Genomic DNA, 26,284 nt, shown 5'->3' with positions numbered 1-26,284 from the left:
GCTGGGATTGCTGGCCGGTCTGTAATGTCCTAGCTTCAGAATGAAAGGTTCTGTTTTCTCTGTTTCCCCCATACACTGCACACACTGGATATAACAGGGCGGGAGCCGCCTCCTGTGTCACCTCCTGGCTTCTCAGCTGCTCCAGGACTATGGGGAGATCCCGGGCCTCCTCCCGGCTCCTTTCTGCCTCCTCCGCCAGTGACAGCTATAGACATGTAGGGGAGATTTCAGGAGGAGGGGATACGGAGACAGCGCGCCCTGCTGGCCGGTAATGGGCTCTGATCCCGGGCAGGGAAACACAAAGGGAGAGCGGAGCTTCTCTTGGCTCAGACAAGAGAGGGCGGGGTCAGCGTCCAATATCATCCAATAAAAGCTCAGGGCGATGCAGCTCGTCAGCCAATCAGTGCGCAGTGTGACTGTACATATATGAGGCGCCGCCAGCTCTGGACTCAGTGATTTTTTCCTTCCAGGAGATAGTTGTGTTTCCCCCATTAGTTACTACAAGATGGCAGAGACCGCGCCAGCCGCCGCTTCTCCTCCCGCAGAACCGGCCGCCAAGTCCAAGAAGCAGCCGAAGAAATCCGCCGCAGGGGGCGCCAAGCAGAGCAAGAAGCCCTCCGGTCCCAGCGTTTCCGAGCTGATCGTGAAAGCCGTGTCCGCCTCTAAGGAGCGCAGCGGGGTTTCTCTGGCCGCCCTAAAGAAGGCTCTGTCTGCCGGTGGGTACGATGTGGAGAAGAACAACAGCCGCCTGAAGCTGGCCGTCAGGGGTCTGGTCACCAAGGGCGCCCTCCTCCAGGTGAAGGGCAGCGGCGCCTCCGGGTCCTTCAAGCTGAACAAGAAGCAGCAGGAGACCAAGGAGAAGGCGGCCAAGAAGAAGCCGGCGGCTGCGGCCAAGCCCAAGAAACCAGCAGCCAAGAAAGCGGCCAAATCCCCGAAGAAGCCCAAGAAGGCCCCGACTGCGGCCAAGAAGAGCCCTAAGAAGGCAAAGAAGCCCGCAGCAGCCGCGGCCAAAAAGGCAGCCAAGAGCCCCAAGAAGCCGAAAGCAGCTCCGAAACCCAAGAAGGTGACGAAGAGTCCGGCTAAGAAGGCGGCCAAACCCAAAGCTGCCAAGAGTCCGGCTAAGAAGGCGGCTAAAGCCAAGAAGCCCGCGGCTAAGAAATAAGCTGCAGCCATTGTTATGTAACACACAAAGGCTCTTTTCAGAGCCACCAAATCCTCCCTCAAGACGAGCTCATTCCTCTCATCTGCCCAGTGATCACTTGTGCTCGGTAACATCTGGTGTCTGTACTCTGCTGCCAATGATACTGACCAGTTAGCGCCCTTATGCCGATCGGAGATCTCTGCCCTCCCGCAGTGATTTAATCACAAGTTTATTAACCCTATGATTCGCAGACTAGCGGTGGCCCCGTAACTTGTATGGACTCGATAGTTCCCTCTGTTATACAGCGAGCAATTCCCGTTTCCCCTCTTCATTCTGCGCTTGTTACATATAACAAGGAATGTGCCAAGGGCCCCTGACAGCGGAGCGGCTTGGGAAAGATCTGGCACCACATACAGCAGCAGCAGCCAGGACTCTCCTCCCTACAGCTCCTGTACAAAAACAGCCATTGAAAACGCACAGAGGGAGGCAGGCCATTCCCACTGACACTGACTTTGATAATGACACTGGCTCTGCACAACGAGAGAAAGGGTCATCACTCATCAGCTGTCACGGTGTGTCCGGGGATGATCTGTAGCTCTGCAGCTCCTTATTGCGGGAATCTCCGCATCACTTACCAGGCACATTCAAGTTTAGTGAATATTAACGAACCGCCGAGTAGAGTCATCAGTGGGGACCACATTAATAATAAAACTGATCAGTGATCACTTGTCCCCACTGGGATTTTCTATTCATCAGAATTTACGATTCCGCTCTTTTCCTCCGCAGAGCTGTATGATCAGGGCCCGTATTTCTGCTGGCGCTTCTAGATGACCGTGTGGACAGGGAGCTGTTCCAGTGCGACAATGAATACGCTTCTCCCGCAATCCGCAGAGAGCTGCGCTCCGATCACACCGGTCGAGCTGACAGATGAGTGTAATTAACAGAGGGAAGGGGCCGATGTCCTACAGAAATCTAATTCTTGCCGCCTCCTAATCATTCATCAGCGCATGTAAACCGTCTGTTTAGTGAATGAGGAGGGGTGCGGTTATTACTGCGATGTGAGAATCGGAGCCTCCTGATAGAGGAGCCACGGTACAGCTCCGGGTATTGGGAATATAGAAACACAGATCTGCGGCTCCTGCTGTAGAAGACGCATGTAGACACGGTGTGACGCTGCCTGTATTCGCAGTCGGAAAAAGTGAAGAGAGATCCCCGTCCACTCTTTAAGAAGGAGGGATTTACAGGGAATCAGGGTGAGTATCTTCTGAACAATGATTGGTCAGTGACATCCCAGTTATTGGCTGCTCACGTTCTTCAAAATAACCAATGGTGCGCAGGGGGCGTGTCCACATGGAGCGTGAATAGGAGCAGAGGAGTATAAATACCCTGCTCCCGCCGCTCCCCTCATCACTCCTGTTCTCTTCTATACAGAGCTATGGCCAGAACCAAGCAGACCGCCCGTAAATCCACCGGAGGGAAAGCTCCCCGCAAGCAGCTGGCCACTAAGGCTGCCAGGAAGAGCGCTCCCGCCACTGGCGGCGTGAAGAAGCCGCACAGATACCGGCCAGGAACAGTCGCTCTCCGTGAGATCCGCCGCTATCAGAAATCTACCGAGCTGCTGATCCGTAAGCTTCCCTTCCAGCGCCTGGTGAGAGAGATCGCCCAGGACTTCAAGACCGATCTGCGCTTCCAGAGCTCGGCCGTCATGGCCCTGCAGGAGGCCAGTGAGGCTTATCTGGTGGGGCTGTTCGAGGACACCAACCTGTGCGCCATCCACGCGAAGAGGGTCACCATCATGCCCAAAGACATCCAGCTGGCCCGCCGGATCCGTGGGGAGAGAGCTTAGATCTGTCCTCCACACCTGACTGTACCACAAAGGCTCTTTTCAGAGCCACCAAATCCTCCCTCAAGACGAGCTCATTCCTAACATCTTACTCTGCCAATTATAGGTCACTTGTCCTTACTAATGTCCGGGGCACTGGGTCCTCTGCTGTCAATGATCCTGTCAGTAATGAGTGGACGGAGAGGGGCTCCTCACCTGTCAGTGCCTTGATGCCGAAGTGCTGAGTGATCTCGTTATCTGCCACACCATGAATTGCTAAGAACGAGCAGCTTTTCCTCAGATCCGCGGTGCCAACTCCAAGAGTTAAAGAGGAGGGAGCAGCCAGGGGGGCCCCAGTGTGTGTGGGAAGTAAGACAAGTCTCAGGCTATGATGACCGATAATCCAGGCAGCGGCATAGTGGACCTCGTACCTGCATATACACAGCCTGATCCAGTCCTCCATCACAGGATTTTAGGTTTACATTTGAAAGCGCCCCAACTCCTCACTCACGGCTCTTCCTATAGCTGCAGAGGATCAGTTCTTCATATTCCCGGCATTAGTGACATTGTTACGATAATTGGAGTCATCATTAGGGTTGAGCGACTTTCATTTTTTTAAGATCGAGTAGGGTTTTGGGAAACCCGATTTTGTCCAGAGTCGAGTCGAGTGCAGTCGGCCGATTATCGCTAAAAGTCGGGGATCGACCGAAACACGAAACCCAATGCAAGTCAATGGGGAAGCATAGTCGGCAGTGAGTGGAGGCCAGGAAAACACCTACAGTGCCCATTTTAATGCCAAAAACATCCATTCTTGTTTCTGAAGCTTGCCAATCTTAATTAACTGTATAATAATAGTTGGGCATAGGGAATTGGGGGAAAGTTGTGGGGGGAGTAGGGCTGGCTCAAGTTTTTCGTGGGCCCAGGAAATGCGGACTACGTCACGGCGGTGTTGCAGGGAAAGGTAAGTATTTAAAAGTTGCAAGTGCTGTGATCCTGAGCAAGCAGGGGGGGCCCACTCGTTCGCATTGCCACTGGCACAGGGCCCCTCAAAGTACGGCGGTGTGTTTGCATGGCGGGGGCGCCTCCCACCAGCAGCGACACTTTTGCGTACTCTGAGGGGCCCTGTGCCAGTGACGTCGCCAACGAGTATGCCCCCCCACCTGATGAAGGAACCTGCACTTTCATCTGCACCTTCCTCTTTGTCCCTGTGTAAGGTGGTATAACATGCGGGAAGGGGAACCTTACTTTCAGCAGGGACAGATTCTGGCTGTGTAGAGTACAAGGGGAATGTAGTGGTCTAGGTCAATGTACCAGCAGACTCATTTAGCAGTGGCTGGGCAATGGGCAGGATGAGGAGGAAACAGATATAGGGCCAAAGAATAAAGTAGGCTACATGCAGTTCAAAATTGGTAACAGGACTAAACAGGCGGCATTGCTTTGTTCAGTGGAGTAGCAAACCCAAGAGCAGCAGACACTGTTTCAAGGGCCTAACCACACTAGTAGGCCAAATGCAGTTTAATATCTGATAGTATAGGGCGAAAGCCAGAATGTGGAAGCTCAGCTTTGTTCAGTTGAGGACAACACCAGGGAGGGGCAGACACCTTTAGTAGGCCGGAAAAGCCTATTGCATTTTTTAAAATGGTAATTTGGAGCAGAAGGTTGAAGCTCAGCTTTATTTAGTTGAGGGCAACACCAGGGAGGGGCAGAAGCCGTTAGTAGGCCCTAACCACCATTTTTTTTTTTTTTAAAACCACTTAATGAGAGCCGGAAGGTTGAAGCTCAGCTTTATTTAGTTGAGGACAACACCAGGGAGGGGCAGAAGCCGTTAGTAGGCCCTAACCACCATTTTTTTTTTAAAACCACATAATGAGAGCCGGAAGGTTGAAGCTCAGCTTTATTTAGTTGAGGGCAACACCAGGGAGGGGCAGAAGCCGTTAGTAGGCCCTAACCAAAGTTGAAGGCCAAATGCAGTTTAATTTCTGATACTATAGGCCGAAAGCCAGAAGGTGGAAGTTCCGATTTAGACAGTGGAGGACAATTTGAATTAGGGACTGCAGACAGACTTAGTAGGCTGTCCCCTGTGGACCATGCATCCACCACATTAACCCATTGCGCCGTAATGGACACGTAATCTTCCGTGGCCATGCCTACAGGTCCATGCGTCTGTTGTCAGGTGCACCTTTGTACTCACAGATTGCCAGAGTGCATGGACAATGCGGTCTTCTACATGCTGGTGGAGGGTTGGGATGGCTTTTCTCGCAAAAGAAGTGTCGACTGGTTAGCTTGTAGCGTGGTACAGCGTAGTCCATCATGGCCTTATTAATAGTAAATAAAATATATAACTAGGCTCTATGAACTTTTAAATAGGTTCCAGGGGTACACGGGCAGCATTGGTGTGGTCAGTGGAGGAGTATTGCAAGTAGGGGCTGCAGACAGGCTATCAAAGGCCTAAAATAACAAACAGTAGGCAGTCATGGCAGTTTTACATCGGTTACATGGATACACAGGCAGGCACTCCAGGCAGCATTGTGCTCAGTGGAGGAGTATTGCAAGTAGGGGCCGCAGACAGGCTATCAAAGGCCTAAAATAACAAACAGTAGGCAGTCATGGCAGTTTTACATCGGTTACATGGATACACAGGCAGGCACTCCAGGCAGCATTGTGGTCAGTGGAGGAGTATTGCAAGTAGGGGCCGCAGACAGGCTATCAAAGGCCTAAAATAACAAACAGTAGGCAGTCATGGCAGTTTTACATCGGTTACATGGATACACAGGCAGCTAGGTGGTGAGTGGAGGAGTATTTAAAGTAAGGACCGCAGACAGGCTATCAAAGGCCTAACATAACAAACAATAGGCTCATGGCAGTTTTACAGCGGTTACATGGATACACGGGCAGGCAGCTTGGTGGTGAGTGGAGGAGTATTTAAAGTATGGACCGCAGACAGGCTTCGAAGGCCTAACACAATAAAATGGGCTGGCTGTAGGCACTTTAAAATTGGTTCCAGGGGTACACGGGCAGCAGTGGTCTGGTCAGTGGAGGCCTAGTGGAAGTATGGACCGCAGACAGGCTTCGAAGGCCTAACACAATAAAATGGGCTGGCTGTAGGCACTTTAAAATTGGTTCCAGGGGTACACGGGCAGCAGTGGTCTGGTCAGTGGAGGCCTAGTGGAAGTATGGACCGCAGACAGGCTTCGAAGGCCTAACACAATAAAATGGGCTGGCTGTAGGCACTTTAAAATTGGTTCCAGGGGTACACGGGCAGCAGTGGTCTGGTCAGTGGAGGACTAGTGGAAGTATGGACCGCAGACAGGCTTCGAAGGCCTAACACAATAAAATGGGCTGGCTGTAGGCACTTTAAAATTGGTTCCAGGGGTACACGGGCAGCAGTGGTCTGGTCAGTGGAGGCCTAGTGGAAGTATGGACCGCAGACAGGCTTCGAAGGCCTAACACAATAAAATGGGCTGACTGTAGGCACTTTAAAATTGGTTCCAGGGGTACACGGGCAGCAGTGGTCTGGTCAGTGGAGGACTAGTGGAAGTATGGACCGCAGACAGGCTTCGAAGGCCTAACACAATAAAATGGGCTGGCTGTAGGCACTTTAAAATTGGTTCCAGGGGTACACGGGCAGCAGTGGTCTGGTCAGTGGAGGCCTAGTGGAAGGAGGGACCGCAGACAGGCTTCGAAGGCCTAACACAATAAAATGGGCTGGCTGTAGGCACTTTAAAATTGGTTCCAGGGGTACACGGGCAGCAGTGGTCTGGTCAGTGGAGGCCTAGTGGAAGTATGGACCGCAGACAGGCTTCGAAGGCCTAACACAATAAAATGGGCTGGCTGTAGGCACTTTAAAATTGGTTCCAGGGGTACACGGGCAGCAGTGGTCTGGTCAGTGGAGGACTAGTGGAAGGAGGGAGCGCAGAAAGGCTTCAAAGGCCTAAAATAACAAACAATAGGCTCATGGCAGTTTTACAGCGGTTACATGGATACACGGGCAGGCAGCTTGGTGGTCAGTGGAGGAGTAGGGACCGCAGACAGGCTATCAAAGGCCTAAAATAACAAACAATAGGCTCATGGCAGTTTTACAGCGGTTACATGGATACACGGGCAGGCAGCTTGGTGCTGAGTGGAGGAGTAGTGCAAGGAGTGTCTGTCCCAGTACTCCCAAAATATAAATAGATGTTAATGTCTCGCAAAACAACCAAAACAAAAAAAAAGATGGCATACTTAGGTACAGGGGTGGGCTCATCTGCTGTGTTTCTGACATAGTAATTTGGCAGTAACTATTTAATGGTGCCAATATAGGACACAGACACAGACTACTTTAAGTTGCATCATAGATGTCTACAAATTTGTATTGTCAGTGCCAGACATTGAATGATGTCAGCGAATAGACTAAAGATTGGTGGAGCTGTGCGACATAATTTTGCACGTAGTAGAGCCCAGTTTGAGCTGGGGTAGGGGGGAACTCTCTTGAGGCCGGCGGGACCGCCCCAGGGCCACTCATGTTACAACGGTGTGTCTGACGTTGGGTGCGCACCACCACCGCCAGAGACACTACATTGTACTATGAGGGACCCAGTAGCAATGCCGTCAACCAAAAGCGAGCACACCCACCTCTTCAGACAAACAGCAGTCTCACGGGTGCTTGCGCCAAGTCGCGATACCACGGCCCCGTGTGGGGAGTTTGGCCATTTAGGGAGGTGTAAACATGTCGTATGCTGTACAATCTGCAGCAGCAAATTAGACATTAGAAAAGTAATTCACAGGCAAGAGCTTTTCATAGGAAAGCTAGGTGTCGGCCGGGCAAGGTGGGGCAAAAGATTTTGAAATCCAGTTGTGGTTCATTTTAATGAATGTTAGATCGTCAACATTTTGGGTAGCCAGACGAGTCCTTTTTTCGGTTAATATTGACCCTGCAGCACTGAATACTCTTTCTGATAGGACACTTGCTGCCGGGCAAGCAAGCTCCTGCAATGCATATTCTGCCAATTCTGGCCAGGTGTCTAATTTGGAGGCCCAGTAATCAAATGGGAATGACGGTTGAGGGAGAACATCGATAAGGGATGAAAAATAGTTAGTAACCATACTGGACAAATGTTGTCTCCTGTCACTTTCAATTGATGCAGCAGTACCTGTCCTGTCTGCGGTCATAGCAAAATCACTCCACAACCTGGTCAGAAAACCCCTCTGTCCAACGCCACTTCTGATGTGTGCACCCCTAACACTCCTAGTCTGCTGCCCCCTGGAGCTCGTGTGAGAACGATCACGTGCGCTGTGTGCTGGGAATGCCTGAAGCAAACGGTCAACAAGAGTTGATTGTTTGGTTGCTAATATTAGTTCCAAGTTCTCATGTGGCATAATATTTTGCAATTTGCCTTTATAGCGTGGATCAAGGAGGCAGGCCAACCAGTAATCGTCATCGTTCATCATTTTCGTAATGCGTGTGTCCCTTTGTAGGATACGTAAGGCATAATCCGCCATGTGGGCCAAAGTTCCACTTGTCAAATCTCCGGTTGTGATTGGTTGAGGGGCAGTTGCAGGCAAATCTACGTCACTTGTGTCCCTCAAAAAACCAGAACCCGGCCGTGACACGCAACCAATTTCCTGTGCCCCCGTGAAAGTTTCCGCATTAAAAATATACTCATCCCCATCATCCTCCTCGTCCTCCACCTCCTCTTCGCCCGCTACCTCGTCCTGTACACTGCCCTGACCAGACAATGGCTGACTGTCATCAAGGCTTCCCTCTTCCTCTGGTGCAGACGCCTGCTCCTTTATGTGCGTCAAACTTTGCATCAGCAGACGCATTAGGGGGATGCTCATGCTTATTACGGCGTTGTCTGCACTAACCAGCCGTGTGCATTCCTCAAAACACTGAAGGACTTGACACATGTCTTGTATCTTCGACCACTGCACACCTGACAACTCCATGTCTGCCATCCTACTGCCTGCCCGTGTATCCTCCCACAAATAAATAACAGCACGCCTCTGTTCGCACAGTCTCTGAAGCATGTGCAGTGTTGAGTTCCACCTTGTTGCAACGTCTATGATTAGGCGATGCTGGGGAAGGTTCAAAGACCGCTGATAGGTCTGCATACGGCTGGCGTGTACAGGCGAACGTCGGATATGTGAGCAAAGTGCACGCACTTTGAGGAGCAGGTCGGAGAACCCAGGATAAGTTTTCAATAAGCACTGCACCACCAGGTTTAAGGTGTGAGCCAGGCAAGGAATGTGTTTCAGTTGGGAAAGGGAGATGGCAGCCATGAAATTCCTTCCGTTATCACTCACTACCTTGCCTGCCTCAAGATCTACTGTGCCCAGCCACGACTGCGTTTCTTGTTGCAAGAACTCGGACAGAACTTCCGCGGTGTGTCTGTTGTCGCCCAAACACTTCATAGCCAATACAGCCTGCTGACGCTTGGCAGTAGCTGGCCCATAATGGGACAACTGGTGTGCAACAGTGTCATCTGCCGATGGAGTGGTTGGCCGACTGCGTTCTGTGGAAGAGCTGTAGCTTCTGCAGGAGGACGAGGAGGAGGAGGAGGGGGTGCGAACGCCTACAGCCAACTGTTTCCTAGACCGTGGGCTAGGCACAACTGTCCCTAAATTGATGTCGCCTGTGGACCCTGCATCCACCACATTCACCCAGTGTGCCGTGATGGACACATAACGTCCCTGGCCATGCCTACTGGTCCATGCATCTGTAGTCAGGTGCACCTTTGTACTCACAGATTGCCTGAGTGCATGGACGATGCGCTGTTTAACATGCTGGTGCAGGGCTGGGATGGCTTTTCTGGAAAAAAAGTGTCGACTGGGTAGCTCGTATCGTGGTTCAGCGTACTCCATCAGGGCTTTGAAAGCTTCGCTTTCAACTAACCGGTAGGGCATCATCTCTAACGAGATTAGTCTAGCTATGTGGGCGTTAAAACCCTGTGTACGCGGATGCGAGGATAAGTACTTCCTTTTTCTAACCAGAGTCTCATGTAGGGTGAGCTGGACTGGAGAGCTGTAGATCGTGGAACTTTCGGGTGTGCCGGTGGACATGGCAGACTGAGAGACGGTTGGAGACGGTATTGTTTCCGCCGGTGCCCTACATGCAATATTTCCTCCTACAAAACTGGTGATTCCCTGACCCTGACTGCTTTTGGCTGGCAAAGAAACCTGCACAGATACTGCCGGTGGTGCGGAAAATGGTGGCCTTACAGTGACGGAAGGGATGTTGCGTTGCTGACTAGCTTCATTGGCCGAGGGTGCTACAACCTTGAGGGACGTTTGGTAGTTAGTCCAGGCTTGAGAATGCATGGTGGTTAAGTGTCTATGCATGCAACTAGTATTTAGACTTTTCAGATTCTGACCTCTGCTTAAGCTAGTTGAACATTTTTGACAGATGACTTTGCGCTGATCAGTTGGATGTTGTTTAAAAAAATGCCAGACTGCACTCTTCCTAGACTCTGATCCCTTTTCAGGGATTGCAGACTGAGCTTTAACCGGATGGCAACGCTGTGCTCCAACAGGTTTTGGCTTTGACACGCGTTTTGGTCCAGATACGGGCCCGGCAGATGGAACCTGTTGCGATGTTGATGCCTGCTGCGGCCCCTCCTCCACCTCCGCTTCTGAACTACTGCCGCCTGCACCCTGTTCCCCCAATGGCTGCCAATCGGGGTCAATAACTGGGTCATCTATTACCTCCTCTTCGAGCTCGTGTGCAACTTCGTCTGTGTCACTGTGTCGGTCGGTGGTATAGCGTTCGTGGCGGGGCAACATAGTCTCATCAGGGTCTGATTGTGGATCTGTACCCTGAGAGGGCAATGTGGTGGTCTGAGTCAAAGGAGCAGCATAGTACTCTGGCTGTGGCTGTGCATCAGTGCACTCCATGTCAGAATCTACTTGTAATGGGCATGGCCTGTTAAATGTTTCACTTTCTAAGCCAGGGACGGTATGTGTAAAGAGCTCCATGGAGTGACCCGTTGTGTCGCCTGCTGCATCCTTCTCTCTTGTTGTAGTTTTTGCTGAGGAGGACAAGGAAGCGACTTGTCCCTGACCGTGAACATCCACAAGCGACGCGCTGCTTTTACATTTACCAGTTTCGGAAGAGGAGGCAAAAGAGCTAGAGGCTGAGTCTGCAATGTAAGCCAAAACTTGCTGTTGCTGCTCCGCCTTTAAAAGCGGTTTTCCTACTCCCAGAAAAGAGAGCGTTCGAGGCCTTGTGTAGCCTGACGACGAAACTGGCTCCACAGCTCCAGACTTAGGTGGAATATTTTTATCCCCACGACCACCTGATGCTCCACTACCACTACCATCATTACCAGCTGACAATGAACGCCCACGACGACCTCTTGCACCAGACTTCCTCATTGTTTTAAAATCTTAACCAAAGTAACTTTATTTGTTGCTATCAAACAACTTACACGGTGAGCTATAACTTCAGTATGATTTCAATATCCCTTAACAGGTTGGTGAGACCACAAGGAAAATCAGGCACAATGTTACACACTCTGTTTTCTGTGGCACAAAATCACAGAGATGACACACACGCAGGACTGTCACTCAAGCACTAATGTCAATATTAATCTCCCACCTAATTTATTTATTTTTTTTTCTCAGGGAGACTTTAGAAACCAAATAATATTAAAAAAAAAAAAAAAAAAAGGCTTTCTATGGCCCACAATTAGAGAGAGAGAGGTGGCACAACCAGGAGTCAAGACTGGCGCACAAGCTGAAAGGGCAATATTACTCTCCCACTGTTTTTTATGTTTTTTTTGTTTTTTTCAGGGAGACTTTAGAAACCAAATAATATTAAAAAAACCAAAAAAAAAAAAGGCTTTCTATGGCCCACTGAATGAGAGGGAGAGAGGTGGCACACCCAGGAGTCAAGACTGGCACACAAGCTGAAAGGGCAATATTACTCTCCCACTGTTTTTTTATGTATTTTTTGTTTTTTCAGGGAGACTTTAGAAACCCAATAATATTTAAAAAAAAAAATAAATAGGCTTTCTATGGCCCACTGAATGAGAGGGAGAGAGGTGACACACCCAGGAGTCAAGACTGGCACACAAGCTGAAAGGGCAATATTACTCTCCCACTGTTTTTTTAGGTTTTTTTTTTTTTTTCAGGGAGAATTAGAAACCAAATAATATTAAAAAAAAAAAAAAAATAGGCTTTCTATGGCCCACTGAATGAAAGGGAGAGAGGTGGCACACCCAGGAGTCAAGACTGGCACACAAGCTGAAAGGGCAATATTACTCTCCCACTGTTTTTTTATGTATTTTTTGTTTTTTCAGGGAGACTTTAGAAACCCAATAATATTTAAAAAAATAAATAAATAGGCTTTCTATGGCCCACTGAATGAGAGGGAGAGAGGTGGCACACCCAGGAGTCAAGACTGGCACACAAGCTGAAAGGGCAATATTACTCTCCCACTGTTTTTTTAGGTTTTTTTTTTTTTTCAGGGAGACTTTTGAAACCAAATAATATTAAAAAAAAAAAAAAAAAAAAAATATAGGCTTGCTATAGCCCACTGAATGAGAGATAGCGCACACACAGCAGTGGCACACAAGCCCTGACTGAGGCCAATATTTTTCTCCCACTGATTGATGTAGTGTTTCTGTGTTGAGGTAGATTTTAGAACACAAATCACGGAAAAAATAAATAGGCTTTCTATGGCCCACTCAGTGAGAGATGGCACACACAGGGATGGCACTGTAGCAGAAATGCCAATCTTAATCTCCCACAAAAAAAAAACAAAAAAAAAAAAAAACTGTCCTACAATTACTATCTCCCTGCAGTAATGTAAGCCAGGTATGGCAGGCAGCAATAGGAGTGGACTGATGCACAAATTAAATAAAAAGTGTGGACAAACAAAAAAGATAGCTGTGCAGAAAGGAAGGAACAAGAGGATATGTGCTTTGAAAAAAGCAGTTGGTTTCCACAGTGGCGTACACACAGCAATACAGCTATCACGGAGCCTTCTAGGGCAGCCCAATGAGCTACAGCGCTGAGGGGAAAAAAAAAAAAAAAATAGCTTCCACTGTTCCTGCACACCGAAGGTGGTGTTGGACAGTGGAAATCGCTGCAGCACAAGCGGTTTGGTGGTTAGTGGACCCTGCCTAACGCTCTCCCTGCTTCTGATGAAGCGGCAGCAACCTGTCCCTAAGCTCAGATCAGCAGCAGTAAGATGGCGGTCGGCGGGAACGCCCCTTTATAGCCCCTGTGACGCCGCAGACAGCAAGCCAATCACTGCAATGCCCTTCTCTAAGATGGTGGGGACCAGGATCTATGTCATCACGCTGCCCACACTCTGCGTTCACCTTCATTGGCTGAGAAATGGCGCTTTTCGCGTCATTGAAACGCGACTTTGGCGCGAAAGTCGCGTACCGCATGGCCGACAAGCACAGGGGTCGGATCGGGTTTCATGAGACGCCGACTTAGCCAAAAGTCGGCGACTTTTGAAAATGATCGACCCGTTTCGCTCAACCCTAGTCATCATTACTAGCGGCAGAGTTATGGCAGCATAGTCCTGTATTTCTCCAGCCAATACTTCCTTCCAGCACATCATGGATGACATTGCTGTGGTTGGGCCCTGGTGACAGTTACATTGCCAGTGTCAGGCACCTTACCGCTGTCCATATGTTTCCGCTGCTTCCTCTCTTTTCTGCAATACATGGTGGAACATTTCCTATCTCGGACCTCCTGCCTGTAGCTGTAGAAGTGGTCGTACTGATCATACAGCTCTGCGGAGAAAAGATGCTGGCACTGATCATGCCGCTCCGAAGTGACAATGTGATGGCCCTGATCATACACCTCTGAGGGGACAAGTACACCCATGAGGGATAAGTACAGTTTATACAGGGGACAAAGCTCCTGAAGGAAGCCGACTCCTCATAGAACACTGGGTGCGGCTACTATCGAGACATCTCACTGAGTGCACAGCTTCCAAGCTGCAGGGTTTACAGTCCTGATGGCGCCTTATGTGAATCTGCCTGACATTGATCGGAGCAGATCCCTCCCAGTGCGCTGCTGTGGTGCTACAGATCACATTTGTGGTGGGTGGATCGTTATGTAATTATAGTATATTTGAGTATCCCCATGTTCTCCAGGGTTGGCGCTGCCCGGGGACTGGCTACATGCAGCTCACTGCTCTGTAGTGACCGGTAATGGCCGCCAGTCGTGTACTGATGAGTGACTGCCCGGGAGCAGATGAGTTTTCTGGAGATCATTGCCCCTAAAATATATTTTTATTCAACTTTCAAACATGTGGCAGAAGCTGAAAAGTAGCAACAGGAAACTACAATGAAAGTAAAAATCAAAATAGCCAACAGATCTAGCAGCGGCGCAGATGAGGAGAAGAATAGAGAAGCGCGGAAAAAAAAAAACAGAACAATAAGCGGGAAATTCAAAATCTGCAACCGTTCTGTGTTCAACCAATCGGGAACAAAAGGGAGGAGCTAACTACTAGAAATCACGCCCCGGAAGCGCGTCATCTCTGCTGTTCTCGCTCCGGTCCGCTCACTCTCTACATAAAGGAAGGACTCTGCACTGATCAGTCATCGTTTTCTGTTGACTGCGTGCAAGATGTCCGGTCGCGGTAAAGGAGGGAAAGGTCTCGGGAAGGGCGGCACAGGAAGGTGCTCCGTGATAACATCCAGGGCATCACCAAGCCTGCCATCCGCCGTCTCGCCCGCAGAGGAGGCGTCAAGCGCATCTCCGGCCTCATCTATGAAGAGACTCGCGGTGTCCTGAAAGTCTTCCTGGAGAACGTGATCCGTGACGCCGTCACCTACACCGAGCACGCCAAGAGGAAGACCGTCACCGCCATGGACGTGGTGTACGCGCTGAAGCGCCAGGGCCGCACTCTCTACGGCTTCGGAGGTTAAGTGTGTTCTCTTGTTTATCCCAACTCCCCAAAGGCTCTTATCAGAGCCGCCCACATCTTACATGAAAGGCTGCATTGTCCTGCTGTGTGCTAATGGGCACTGTGCTTGTGTGACTGCCACTGCAGGCTTCGCACGCTGTACATTGGGGTATCAAGACGTTCAATCTCTGTTTTCTGGACTTAGTTGACGCTGTTCTCATTCTAATCGAGAACAGAAATCTACCCGGAGTGTTCGGGGATGTATCCGCACTGGGCCGTACATAGAGGTTTCTGCACAGTCATACCCTATTATGCTGCTGATACTACAGAGCAGACATCCAAGTCCTGATGTGAAGTAAAGGAGATTCTGATATTTATATTTTCCTGCTCAGATTCGTGAGTTGTAGGAAGGCTGCGAATAGTGAAAGGGAATGTGGTTGGATTGATGAATGGACTCGGCCTGTAGACTCCTAAATGACCGCGTCCTGGGCACTAAACTCTGGTATGGATGGCGGCCTCTAATAAAATCATAGATCCCATATACAAGTATACATAACAGGTCGTGTCCGCGTGTTTTCGGGCACATGTCGGCTGATCTAATTAATTTAGTGGGTGAATGAGGAGCTTCCTGCACTGCTGAATGTACACATGCAGATCATTGCGGAAGATGCCTACACTGCGCTGACAGCGACCCCCGACATCCATTATCCACTACTCGGAGAATCCAGTGCCAAAATAAGAGGTTCTTCAACTCTCTTTGGTGCCCATATTTGTGCCAATTTTTTTTCTTTTTTTTGTAGCATTTTTTAGTGTATTCACATCAGCGCACCTCCCTGCATTGCATGTTATTATTGTGATGCTTATTTGTTGTTAAACCTATAAAAAAAACAAAAAAAATTGCCGCGTAAGAAAACAACAAAACATCTTCAGACTCGTTGGTCATAACCCTTAGTGAGGCTACTAATCTGATAGACCGGCTTCCCCACTAATGCTGGTAAGAGCTCGCTGCCTCGTTCCCCGCCATCTCCTGTGTAAGCCGCACACTCTGCAGCGTATGTTATAGAATACTGTGGACATAGCAACCGCTGCGATGTCACCCGGAGTAACATGTGGCAGGAAGAACATTAGGCCTCTGCCCTGTGGTGACCGCAGTACAGGAGCACGGATCGTGTATAGTTGTATCTATATACCGCGGGGGCACATGTGTTAGCGGACACTAGTGCAGACCATCGGCCGATATCAGCTCTTATGAGAACATGTGGGTGGCTCTTAGAAGAGCCTTTGGGTGTGTGGACAGAGGAGATGGGCAGCAGCGCTCACTTGCTCTTGCTCGCCTTGCTGCTCTCGGTCTTCTTGGGCAGCAGCACGGCCTGGATGTTGGGCAGGACGCCCCCCTGGGCGATGGTCACCCCACCCAGCAGCCTGTTCAGCTCCTCGTCATTGCGCACCGCCAGCTGCAGGTGTCGGGGGATGATGCGGGTCTTCTTGTTGTCCCGGGCAGCATTGCCGGCCAATTCCAGGATCTCAGCGGTCAGATACTCCAGCACAGCGGCCAGATAGACCGGAGCGCCGGCGCCCACCCTCTCGGCGTAGTTGCCCTTGCGGAGAAGCCTGTGCACACGGCCGACTGGGAACTGCAGTCCTGCCCGGGATGAGCGGGTCTTGGCCTTAGCGCGGACCTTTCCTCCTTGTTTACCGCGTCCGGACATGATGAAGATAATGTCAGAGAATTGTGTGGAGACAAGACCGTGTTCGCTGGTTTCTATAGGCTGATGCCCCGCCTTCCTATCCTGTCAATGGACGGATCTGAATCTGCCAATAGCGAAGAGAATTGAGGAGCCACCAATGAGCTACAGGGGGCGGAGCTAATAACAGTTCATTTCATGTAAATCTCTATGTCCCACTATATAGCGCTGTACGTGTCCGGATTGTGTTGTGTCCCCCTGTAATGCTTTGTTCCCCACATACTGCTCTGTCCCTTCCATATAGAACTCCATGTAGTGATGCATCCTTCAAAATAAAGCTTTGATCACACAGCTCTGCCGGACAATGGGTGATGGATGGCTCTAACAAGAGCCTTTGTGATAATACTACAAACCCATCTGCACCTGCAGAAGGCTCCTCACTCACGTAATATCCTATACTGACTCCCCGCTGTAACCGCTCCGATCCGACCAGACTCAGACAAGCCTCATATATTCCATAGGATCCTGGGGTGGGGGACGTCACCGCTTCTGTGCAGCGCTGGGGAAAGCGTGTACATGTGGAGCGGGAATCTGCACAAACACGGGCACTAAGGTGTTAAATGGAGGAGGAAACACTTATTGGGCATTGATTGGCGCTTTGGGCCGATGATTCTCGGTCATTTCCAGTTGAAGGATCGGTTGTTCGCTATGATTCTCCCGCTCAGTCGCTGTTAGATGGATGTCGGATTATTACCTGCCTCTGTTCCCCCAGATTGGAAGCAGACTAATCACCAATGCCCAGGGTCGTCAGCTCACCGCACTATTACTCTCACCATCCCTTGCCGGCTCAGCAGTACAACCCTCTCAGCAATCCCCTACACCCGGGCTGCTGATGGATAAAGCCGCTCACATCCCTGCACACAGCCGGACATTGGCTCCTCAGGAGGCGGCAGCTTCTTTATGGCCCGGGTATTGCTGAGGTAATGTAGGATCATGTTTTCACAGACCTCCTGCCTTTAGTTGTGGAGCTCATCTCTACCTAGATTGCAGGAATAAAGTAGTACAGTAGATGAATCAGTCTGCCCCGAAATGTCGCTTCTAGGACGTTTCCCTGTCAGTATATCGCCCACAATACTGATTGTAATAAAGTGCCGGGAAATGTAATGCAGCCGTCTCCGGGTCAGACACACGGGGCACATCTCGGGCAGTACCAACCACTGAGAACACGGAGGCCACTGGTCCCCGGGGAGACTTCATCTTCTTAGTCAGATCTATGACCGGAGCTCTCTGCACTTCGCAGTGATTTTATGCCATTATATTAACCCTTTGCTTTTCAGAACAGTGATGGCACCTGAGCAGGAATTTATACAGATGTGCACAGTTTCTGTGACGAGGAGGTTATCGCTAGTTCCTTATGTCCAGCGTCATGTCTACACATCACTACTACCCTGATCACCTGTCTGCTCTTCCCAGGACTCTTCCTGTTCTACAACCTCCCTGCAGATAGGATATTGGGAGACATTCTGGCGGCTGCCGAGGAGTTGTGTTACCGGGAGTACTGCGCTCTCAGCAATCCGACAATCCTCCTGCCGGAAGCAGCCGGGGACTGGGGGAGAAGATCGAGGAGAGTGCGGGATCGGGCTAAATGTCACTTACAGGACGAGTCCCTGGCCAGTATATCGCATGCCTATAACGCTGATTGAGATGCAATGTTCTGACGGAAAAAATAAATAAAAAATAAACGAGATTTCTTAATATTTTACTCCTCTAGACTCTCCATCCTTTTCTTCCCAAAAAGCCTCTGACCTACTCTACGACCTCCTTTCTCAGACCCATCTGTCCTCTCCAGACCCTGATTTCTTATTTATAAAGAACCTTCCTGGCAGAGGAGGGGGCAGCAGAGCATAAGGAAGATGTCGCCGATGACAGTGATTGCCATGGCAGTCGGGGGTCTAGGAAACTACCCGTGTCCCCACTGTGTATTTGCTTGTTTTTTTTATATCAGTGGAATTCATTTTTTTTTCCTCTACTTGATGAAAAATGCAGTAATTGTAAAAAAAATGTTTTACATCGCTTATTTATGAAACCGAGTCCATGATCCCCGGGCCTTTTTCAGAAAGATAATGCTACTACCCTAATCTGTGAAATGCAATGATGGCTTGTTCTAGAGTGCCTCAAATGTACCTATGGTTTCCAGATAAGGAAGCAATATTCACTGGATAGCAAAGCTGTGGGTTCCCGGTCAAAGGAGGGGAGCCGCAGCACAAGGCATCAGCCACTGAGCGGGAACGTGTTACCAATGACAACATTAGCTCCTCCCTCCCGCTCCTGATTGGCTGAATACATAAAGGTTAGGGGGTTTGAATTTCCCGCTGCTTCTAACTGTAATGACGTCACTTCCTCTATACAGAGAAGGATCCGGAAAATCTCTAGATCAACTCCACAGACCACAAATGTCTCCTGTTTTTTGAGAAGAGAATCATTAACTAAACCAAATCATCTGACAAGAAGCGACTGAACAGAGCAACTTACAGAGAAATAACCAGAGTATTACTAATACTGACAAGGTTTTCTCTCTCCTCCATCCACCAGTTAATCACTTCTATTACTTCACCTGCTCTTTCCTGTCACTAGATGCAGAGCCCCGGGCGGTGCGATCAGACACCTCGGGGAGACAGGACACATCAGCAGTCACAGCTCTCATGTAGGCGGGGTGGTGGCTCTTAGAAGAGCCTTTGGGGTGATGGCGGAGCAGGGGGAGGAGCAGATCACTTGGCGCTGGTGTACTTGGTGACGGCCTTGGTGCCCTCGGACACGGCGTGCTTGGCCAGCTCTCCGGGCAGCAGCAGGCGCACGGCGGTCTGGATCTCCCGGGAGGTGATGGTGGAGCGCTTGTTGTAGTGAGCCAGGCGGGAGGCTTCCCCTGCGATGCGCTCGAAGATGTCGTTGACGAAGGAGTTCATGATGCCCATGGCCTTGGAGGAGATGCCGGTGTCGGGGTGGACCTGCTTCAGCACCTTGTACACGTAGATGGCGTAGCTCTCCTTCCTGCTCTTCCTCCGCTTCTTGCCGTCCTTCTTCTGGGTCTTGGTCACGGCTTTCTTGGAGCCCTTCTTGGGGGCTGGAGCAGCCTTGGGATCAGCCATAATGAACGCAAACAGTTCTATCTTGTCACAAGTGAGAGTAAAAAATGGTCCTGACTCTCCCAGAGCAGCTGAATTTAGAGCCGGCCCATGCAAATGAGCACTGATGTCAGATCGCTGTGCTATTGGGTGAGAAAAATCAGGTGATCAAAATCAGAAGCTCCGCCCTCTGCAGTTCATTGGATATTCCATAAATAAAGCTCCTCTCCATGGGCCGCGCCCCTAGATTGTGCTGTAAATCCCCATATACTGCTGCGCACCCCCGTATACTGCGGTGTATGCCCATATAGCAATGTATACCCTCATATAGTGCTTTACAACGCCATATTACACTGTATAAACTCCAGATGGTGCTGTATACCTTACACATAATGTTGTGTATCGCATATAGCACTGTAAGCCCTCCGTCCATATGTGCTACATACTCCCCTTATAGTGCTACAAACACCATGTTGTACTGCATACCCTCAATAGAGGGCTGGAGACCTCCATGTATCGTTTTTACCCATGCATAGTGATGTATACCCCCCTATAGTGCGGAATTCCTCCATATAGTGCTGAATATTCCACATTTACCGGATTTCCAGAACTCAGAGCGGACTCCGCGGAGCTTTTACCTCGGTAAATCCTGTGATCAACCTGATAACTTTGCTGCCGGTTGTGAATTTATTGCTATCGGGTCGGTGCGATTCTCTCACTGATGTTCTCACTGTCTCAAGTGATCGAAGGACGCCACCTATTGCAGGAAGCAGAGGAGCAGTGATCGGATCTCGGCCTCTCCCCTGTGCTCCTCACCCGGATCTCTCTCTCTCTCTCAGCTGACCAGATTGTCTGTTCAGGCCCAGGACTGATCGCTGCGACATTTCCCCAACTAGAAACAACTGGTGAGAACCGTCAGTAACGGAGCTGGAATGTCAGAAGCAACAAATCACCTGCGAGGAGGATGCGGCCACCGATCAGCCCGTGTACCGGCTCCCCGCTATGTCCAGCGCCGCTTCTGCGGATACTGCGCCACTAATCAGGGACTCCAGTGGGGGATCGTCCGACCCGACACCGGGCGTCGTCCATGCTCTTGTGTCCTCTCCAGTCTTCTACGCCTAGCGACGGGATAAATAGCAGGTGGCGCAATAGAGTTGAAGACTAAATGCTGAGGAAGGTGATGGTGAGATCCGGGGCTGAGCTCCTCTACAGCTCTGAGCTTTCACTGCTGATCGTGTCAGTTCTGACCGAGTTGCTGTGTTCAGTGTCTGTTATTTAACCCTTTGCTTCCCAGATCTGATATTCTGGGGTCTCAGTCATCTGCTATAACATGATTCGGTTTAGTTCATGATTCTCCAAATAACCTGAGACCTGTGTGCTTGGTGGAGATTACAGACTATTCCGGAATGTAATATGGGAATATAAGACACCAGTCTGTTAAACCTGTAATGTGGAAATATCAGACACTGCAGTCTGCTCCACCTGTAAGGTGGGAATAAAATACTCTGCAGTCTTCTCCACCTGTAATGTGTAAATATAAGAGACCACAGTCTGCTCCACCTGTAATGTGGGTTAAACTAAAGCAAATACAGAACATATGAATGCCACCAAAAAGCTTACAGGCTAAAATAGGGTTTAAATGTGTAAATATAAGACACTGCAGTCTGCTCCAGCTGTAATGTGGAAATATAAGACACCACAGTCTGCTCCACCTGAAAAATGGGAATATAAGACACCGCAGTCTGCTCCACCTGTAATATGGGAATATAGACACAACAGTCTGCTCCACCAGTAATGTGGGAATATAGACACTGCAGTCTGCTCCACCTGCTGCATGTGTTCTTGTAGTTCTTTTTATCCTTCTGTATACCCTTGTATAGTGCTATGATTCAGCTGTACAGTGCAGAGTACCCCCGTATACCGCTGCGTGTGGCACATCATGCAGGGAGTTACAGTACAGCACCGGACATATTACACTCCATATAGTGCAGTAATGTCTTCAGATGGTGCTGGAAACCCCCCGTAACACAGATCGGATGATACAGTCCGCACTTGTTCTACCAGGAGGAGCTGATAAGCTGAGCGCTGCCGGGAGCTGGGGAGAACACATGTAAAGTGAGGAGGCTCAGGGGCATTAAAGAGTTAAACAGAGGAGGAAACACGCTGATTGGTCGTTCCCTGTGGGCGGGGCTTCAGTCCGATATTTTGCGGTCGATCACAAAACCGAATGATGATTTGAATCTCCCGCTCAGTCGTGTGTTCTCTACAACTGCCCTCACCCAGAAACCCACCGGCTACTGGCCCGCATCATTTCCAGTCCTCTCTCTGGTCCGCCGTGATCACCTGTCTGGTGCTCGGATGACGGCGCTGTACATTCCGGGTGTGGATTTCTCCGCCGTTCTCTCTTCAGGCTCCGGTCACTGGCAATTAGGAATTTACTGATACTGGAGAACTGCGGAAAGAAATATCAGACACTGAACGGTTAACATAAATGTCCGCCTTGGATGAGGTAACCCGCCAACAGGATCGTCGCTAGTGATGATTGGCTGATAACAGATTTTGAAATCCCCGCTCAATCCCAATCTGCCTTCATCCTTGTGAAGCGCAGTGTCCGATCGGACTCTCTGCTCGCGTTGTGATTGGCGGCCGCTTTCATCCCGCACTAGAGTCGGCAGATTCTCCGGTTTAGTGGAGCAGTATCCGCTCTGTAACACGAGCTCCGGGATTCAGCGATGCTCCGGTTCTAGGATATAAACGATGAAGTCGCTTTAGCCAGATGTGATACAAATCCGGAGACCAAACAACCTCCCCCGTCAGGAGGGAACCGAGCCGCTAATGTTCGGCTGCGGGATGTGATCGGCTTCATCCATCAGACCGAGCACAGGAGATCGCTGCCGGCTGTAGCTCCGGCCGCACATTGCACGTTATAAGGAGCGGCCAGAAAGTCACAATCACTATCCACATGTAGATAATAAATGGTGGCGGCCGTAATTAATGCAGACATGGCGCTGGGCAGATAGGGGAGCCGCCATCATAAGGGAGACCCGAAACCATCAGTGCAGGACGTGACCGCTCCTCCCTGGATTTATACTAATTCCAGAGGTTTCACCCGATTCCCATCACCTCATTACTGTAATCATCTGATCTCAGGAATTGTAGCTTCTCCATAATAAATGTGGGCGGCTCTGATAAGAGCCTTTGGGGAGTGAGGATGGAGGAAGAAGCATTAACCTCCGAAGCCGTAGAGAGTGCGGCCCTGGCGCTTGAGCGCGTACACCACGTCCATAGCGGTGACGGTCTTCCTCTTGGCGTACTCGGTGTAGGTGACGGCGTCACGGATCACGTTCTCCAGGAAGACGGCGGATGGCAGGCTTGGTGATGCCCTGGATGTTATCACGGAGCACCTTCCTGTGCCGCTTGGCGCCGCCCTTCCCGAGACCTTTTCCTCCTTTTCCGCGACCAGACATTTTCTGCAGTGAGCAAAAAGTGATGACTGAGACGCACGGACAGCGGCGGCGGCGTGCTTTGAGATCAGAGAGGATGGACTGGAGGAAGGTTCCCTTCCGCCACTGTATACCTTCACCGCTGTAAAAAAAAATAGTCCCTAGTCTCACTTTTGGAATTGCTGTGTGAGAAATTTTCCCACGCAGCAAATGAAATAAAGTGAGCCTTTGAACTATAGCAACATCAGTGAATCAATGCAGGAGCCATTGTCTCCTGTCAGTGTGTCACTGAGGGTCCTATAGAGCAGTGACATCACCCGATGTCACTGTTCTATAGAGGAGAAAATCACTGGAAACTCCTTATTAATTGGACTACGGCGGACAGGTAGTATACGGTTTATTATTTTACGGTTAATGCAGGCGCTGAAGTTTAGTAGGTATGGTTAAATGAAGAATATTAAAATACTTTTTTCCTAATGTGTGTGTGTTTTATTAACCCTTTATTACTATTGGATTAATAATGGATAGGCGTCTTATTGATGCCTCTCCATTATTAACCCGGCTTAATGTCACCTTACAATAGCAAGGTGACATTAACCACTTATCACCCCATATCCCACCGCTACACGGGAGTGGGAAGATAGAGGCTAAGTTCCGGAATTGGCGCATCTTACAGATGCAGCTGCAGACTGTTTTTTGTAGCCAGGGGGGCCAATATCCATGGCCCCTCTCTAGGCTATGAATATCAGTCCGCAGCTGTCTACGTAGCCTTTCTGGCTATAAATTATAGAGGGACCCCACGTCATTTCATTTTTTGGGGGGTCCCTGTTATGAACTGGTGGCCTAGGAGCAGCATGGACGAGCTCTGGAGTTAGGTGGCCTCTATACTGACCGCCGACCCTGAACTTAACACATCAACTAGAAGTAGCCGTGGGATGTTCTTGTCACTCCCTAGACACCTTGTCACGGCCGGAGGACTAATTACTAGTGTTGAGCATTCCGATACCGCAAGTATCGGGTATCGGCCAATATTTGCTGTATCGGAATTCCGATACCGAGATCCGATACTTTTGTGGTGGAAGTGACAGTTTTGTGTGGAAGTTCCCAGTGTATGGTTCCCAGGGTCTGAAGGAGAGGAAACTCTCCTTCAGTCCCTGGGATCCATATCCATGTAAAAAATAAAGAATTAAAATAAAAAATAGGGATATACTCACCCTCTGACGCGCCCTGGTAGTAACCGGCAGCCTGCTTTGCTTAAAATGAGCGCGTTCAGCACCTTCCATGACGTCACGGCTTCTGATTGGTCGCGTGCCGCTCATGTGACCGCCACGCGACCAATCACAAGCCGTGACGTCATCGCTCAGGTCCTAAATTCCCATCTAGGAATTTAGGACTTGAGGGATGACGTCACAGCTTCTGATTGGTCGCGTGGCGGTCACATGAGCGGCACGCGACCAATCAGAAGCCGTGACGTCATGGAAGGTACTGAACGCGCTCATTTTAAGCAAAGAAGGCTTGCCGGTTCACAGCGGTAAGGTCCAGGCTGCGTCGGAGAGGTGAGGATATCAATATTTTTTATTTCAATTCTTTATTTTACACATTCATATGGATCCCAGGGCCTGAAGGAGAGTTTCCTCTCCTTCAGACCCTGGGAACCATCAGGGATACCTTCCAATACTTGAGTCCCATTGACTTGTATTGGTATCGGGTATCGGCGAGATCCAATACTTTGCCGGCATCGGCCGATACTTTCCGATACCGATACTTTCAAGTATCGGACGGTATCGCTCAACACTACTAATTACCCCTAAAGAAAGAAACAGGAAAACTATCTTGCCTCAGAGAAAATTCTCAAAGGAAAGGCAGCCACCCACAAATATTGACTGTGAGAGGAGAGGGAAATTACAAACGCAGACTGAAAACAGAATTTAGCAAAGGAGGCCACGCTACCTAGAAAGAAAAGACAGGACAGAGTACTGTGCGGTCAGTATAAAAAATACTACAAAATCCACCACAGAGAATACAAAAATCTCCACACCTAACTAAAGGCATGGAGGGTAACTCTGTGACTCCAGAGCTTCTAACTTGGCTGAATAAATCTTTACACAGACAAAGCTGGACAAGAAAAAACATAGCAATTCACAGAACTATTAAGTCCACCGCATGTGGACTGCAAAAACAGAGCCAGGACTTATCTTTGATGATTTGGACAATCCAGAAGGAGAAACCAAGCAGAGATGTGGATCCCTAGAAAACAATGGACAACTGGCACTCACTAAAGGAAGGAGCCAGACTAAATAGCCCCGTCCAAAGTAGAAGCAGCTGATGACTGTTGTGAAAGACAAACAGCAGCACTACCACTTATAACCACCGGAGGGAGCCCAAGAGCAGAACCCACAACAGAATTCACAACAGGTCCCACAAATTTTAATAGTCAGTATGGGCTACGCAGACAGCTGCGGGCTGATATTCATAGCAGGCTACAAATATTGGCTCCCGGCCGTCGGCTTTCCCCCTCTGGTGCAGAAAATTGTGTGGGAGCCCACGCCGTGTTTTTCCGCTTTTTTTTTTTTTTTAATTAAACGCTCATTAAGGCCTCTTTCATACTTGCGTCGGTGTGGGTCCGTCGCTATGTGTTGGGCCGACGTACCGACGCATGTTGTGTAATTTGTGCACACCGTGGGCAGCGGATGCAGTTTTTCAACTCATCCGCTGTCCATTCTAAAGTCTGGGGAGGAGGGAGCGGAGTTTCGGCCGCGCGTGCACGGTAGAAAATGGCGGATGCGACGGACAAAAAAATGTTCACTTGAATGTTTTTTTTGTGCCGACGGTCCGCCAAAACACGAAGGATCCGTTGCACGATGGATGCAACGTGTGGCCATCCGTCGCGATACGTTGTACATAAGGGAGCTGTGGGCCCATCATTCTGTGTATAAGGAGCTGCGGGCCCATCATACTATGTATAAGGGAGCTGCGGGCCCATCATACTGTGTATAAGGGAGCTGTGGGCCCATCATACTGTGTACAAGGGAGCTGCGGGCCCATCATACTGTGTATAAGGGGGCTGTGGGCCCATCATACTGTGTATAAGGGAGCTGCAAGCCCATCATACTGTGTATAAGGAAGCTGTGCACACATCATACTGTGTATAAAGGAGCTGTGGGCCCATCATACTGTGTATAAGGAAGCTGTGGGCCCATCATACTGTGTACAGGGGAACTGTGAG

General features: G+C 49.8%; 5 protein-coding genes across 5 annotated transcripts in view; 3 read left to right on the top strand and 2 right to left on the bottom strand.

Annotated features, from left to right (window-relative positions):
- The window catches only part of LOC143773936 (histone H1.01-like), a 213,435-nt gene that overhangs the window by 114,162 nt on the left and 72,989 nt on the right, over window positions 1–26,284 (top strand). The gene's annotated exons all lie outside the window — the stretch shown is intronic.
- On the top strand, window positions 481–1,615 carry LOC143773916 (histone H1A-like). Its single transcript, XM_077261217.1, has one exon. It carries the CDS (start codon window positions 506–508, stop codon window positions 1,160–1,162), a length of 657 nt encoding a protein of 218 aa, XP_077117332.1. The 5' UTR covers window positions 481–505; the 3' UTR covers window positions 1,163–1,615.
- Window positions 2,546–3,541, top strand: LOC143773915 (histone H3). The gene has a single exon (XM_077261216.1). The coding sequence runs from the start codon at window positions 2,577–2,579 to the stop codon at window positions 2,985–2,987; it is 411 nt and encodes a 136-aa protein (XP_077117331.1). The 5' UTR covers window positions 2,546–2,576; the 3' UTR covers window positions 2,988–3,541.
- Window positions 16,109–16,521, bottom strand: LOC143773914 (histone H2A type 1). The gene has a single exon (XM_077261215.1). The coding sequence runs from the start codon at window positions 16,515–16,517 to the stop codon at window positions 16,125–16,127; it is 393 nt and encodes a 130-aa protein (XP_077117330.1). The 5' UTR covers window positions 16,518–16,521; the 3' UTR covers window positions 16,109–16,124.
- LOC143773913 (histone H2B 1.1-like) lies at window positions 19,208–19,645 on the bottom strand. The gene has a single exon (XM_077261214.1). It carries the CDS (start codon window positions 19,637–19,639, stop codon window positions 19,262–19,264), a length of 378 nt encoding a protein of 125 aa, XP_077117329.1. The 5' UTR covers window positions 19,640–19,645; the 3' UTR covers window positions 19,208–19,261.

The sequence above is a fragment of the Ranitomeya variabilis genome, chromosome 5 (assembly GCF_051348905.1).
Source record: "Ranitomeya variabilis isolate aRanVar5 chromosome 5, aRanVar5.hap1, whole genome shotgun sequence".
In the NCBI taxonomy this organism is placed as follows: Eukaryota; Metazoa; Chordata; class Amphibia; order Anura; family Dendrobatidae; genus Ranitomeya; species Ranitomeya variabilis.
This window is presented reverse-complemented; position numbering and strand designations above follow the sequence as displayed.

What these genes read in the sequence shown, in the direction of transcription:
- LOC143773914 (XM_077261215.1), bottom strand. Translation starts at nt 16,517, where the DNA reads ATGTCCGGACGCGGTAAACAAGGAGGAAAGGTCCGCGCTAAGGCCAAG.
- LOC143773913 (XM_077261214.1), bottom strand. Translation starts at nt 19,639, where the DNA reads ATGGCTGATCCCAAGGCTGCTCCAGCCCCCAAGAAGGGCTCCAAGAAA.
- LOC143773915 (XM_077261216.1), top strand. Translation starts at nt 2,577, where the DNA reads ATGGCCAGAACCAAGCAGACCGCCCGTAAATCCACCGGAGGGAAAGCT.
- LOC143773916 (XM_077261217.1), top strand. Translation starts at nt 506, where the DNA reads ATGGCAGAGACCGCGCCAGCCGCCGCTTCTCCTCCCGCAGAACCGGCC.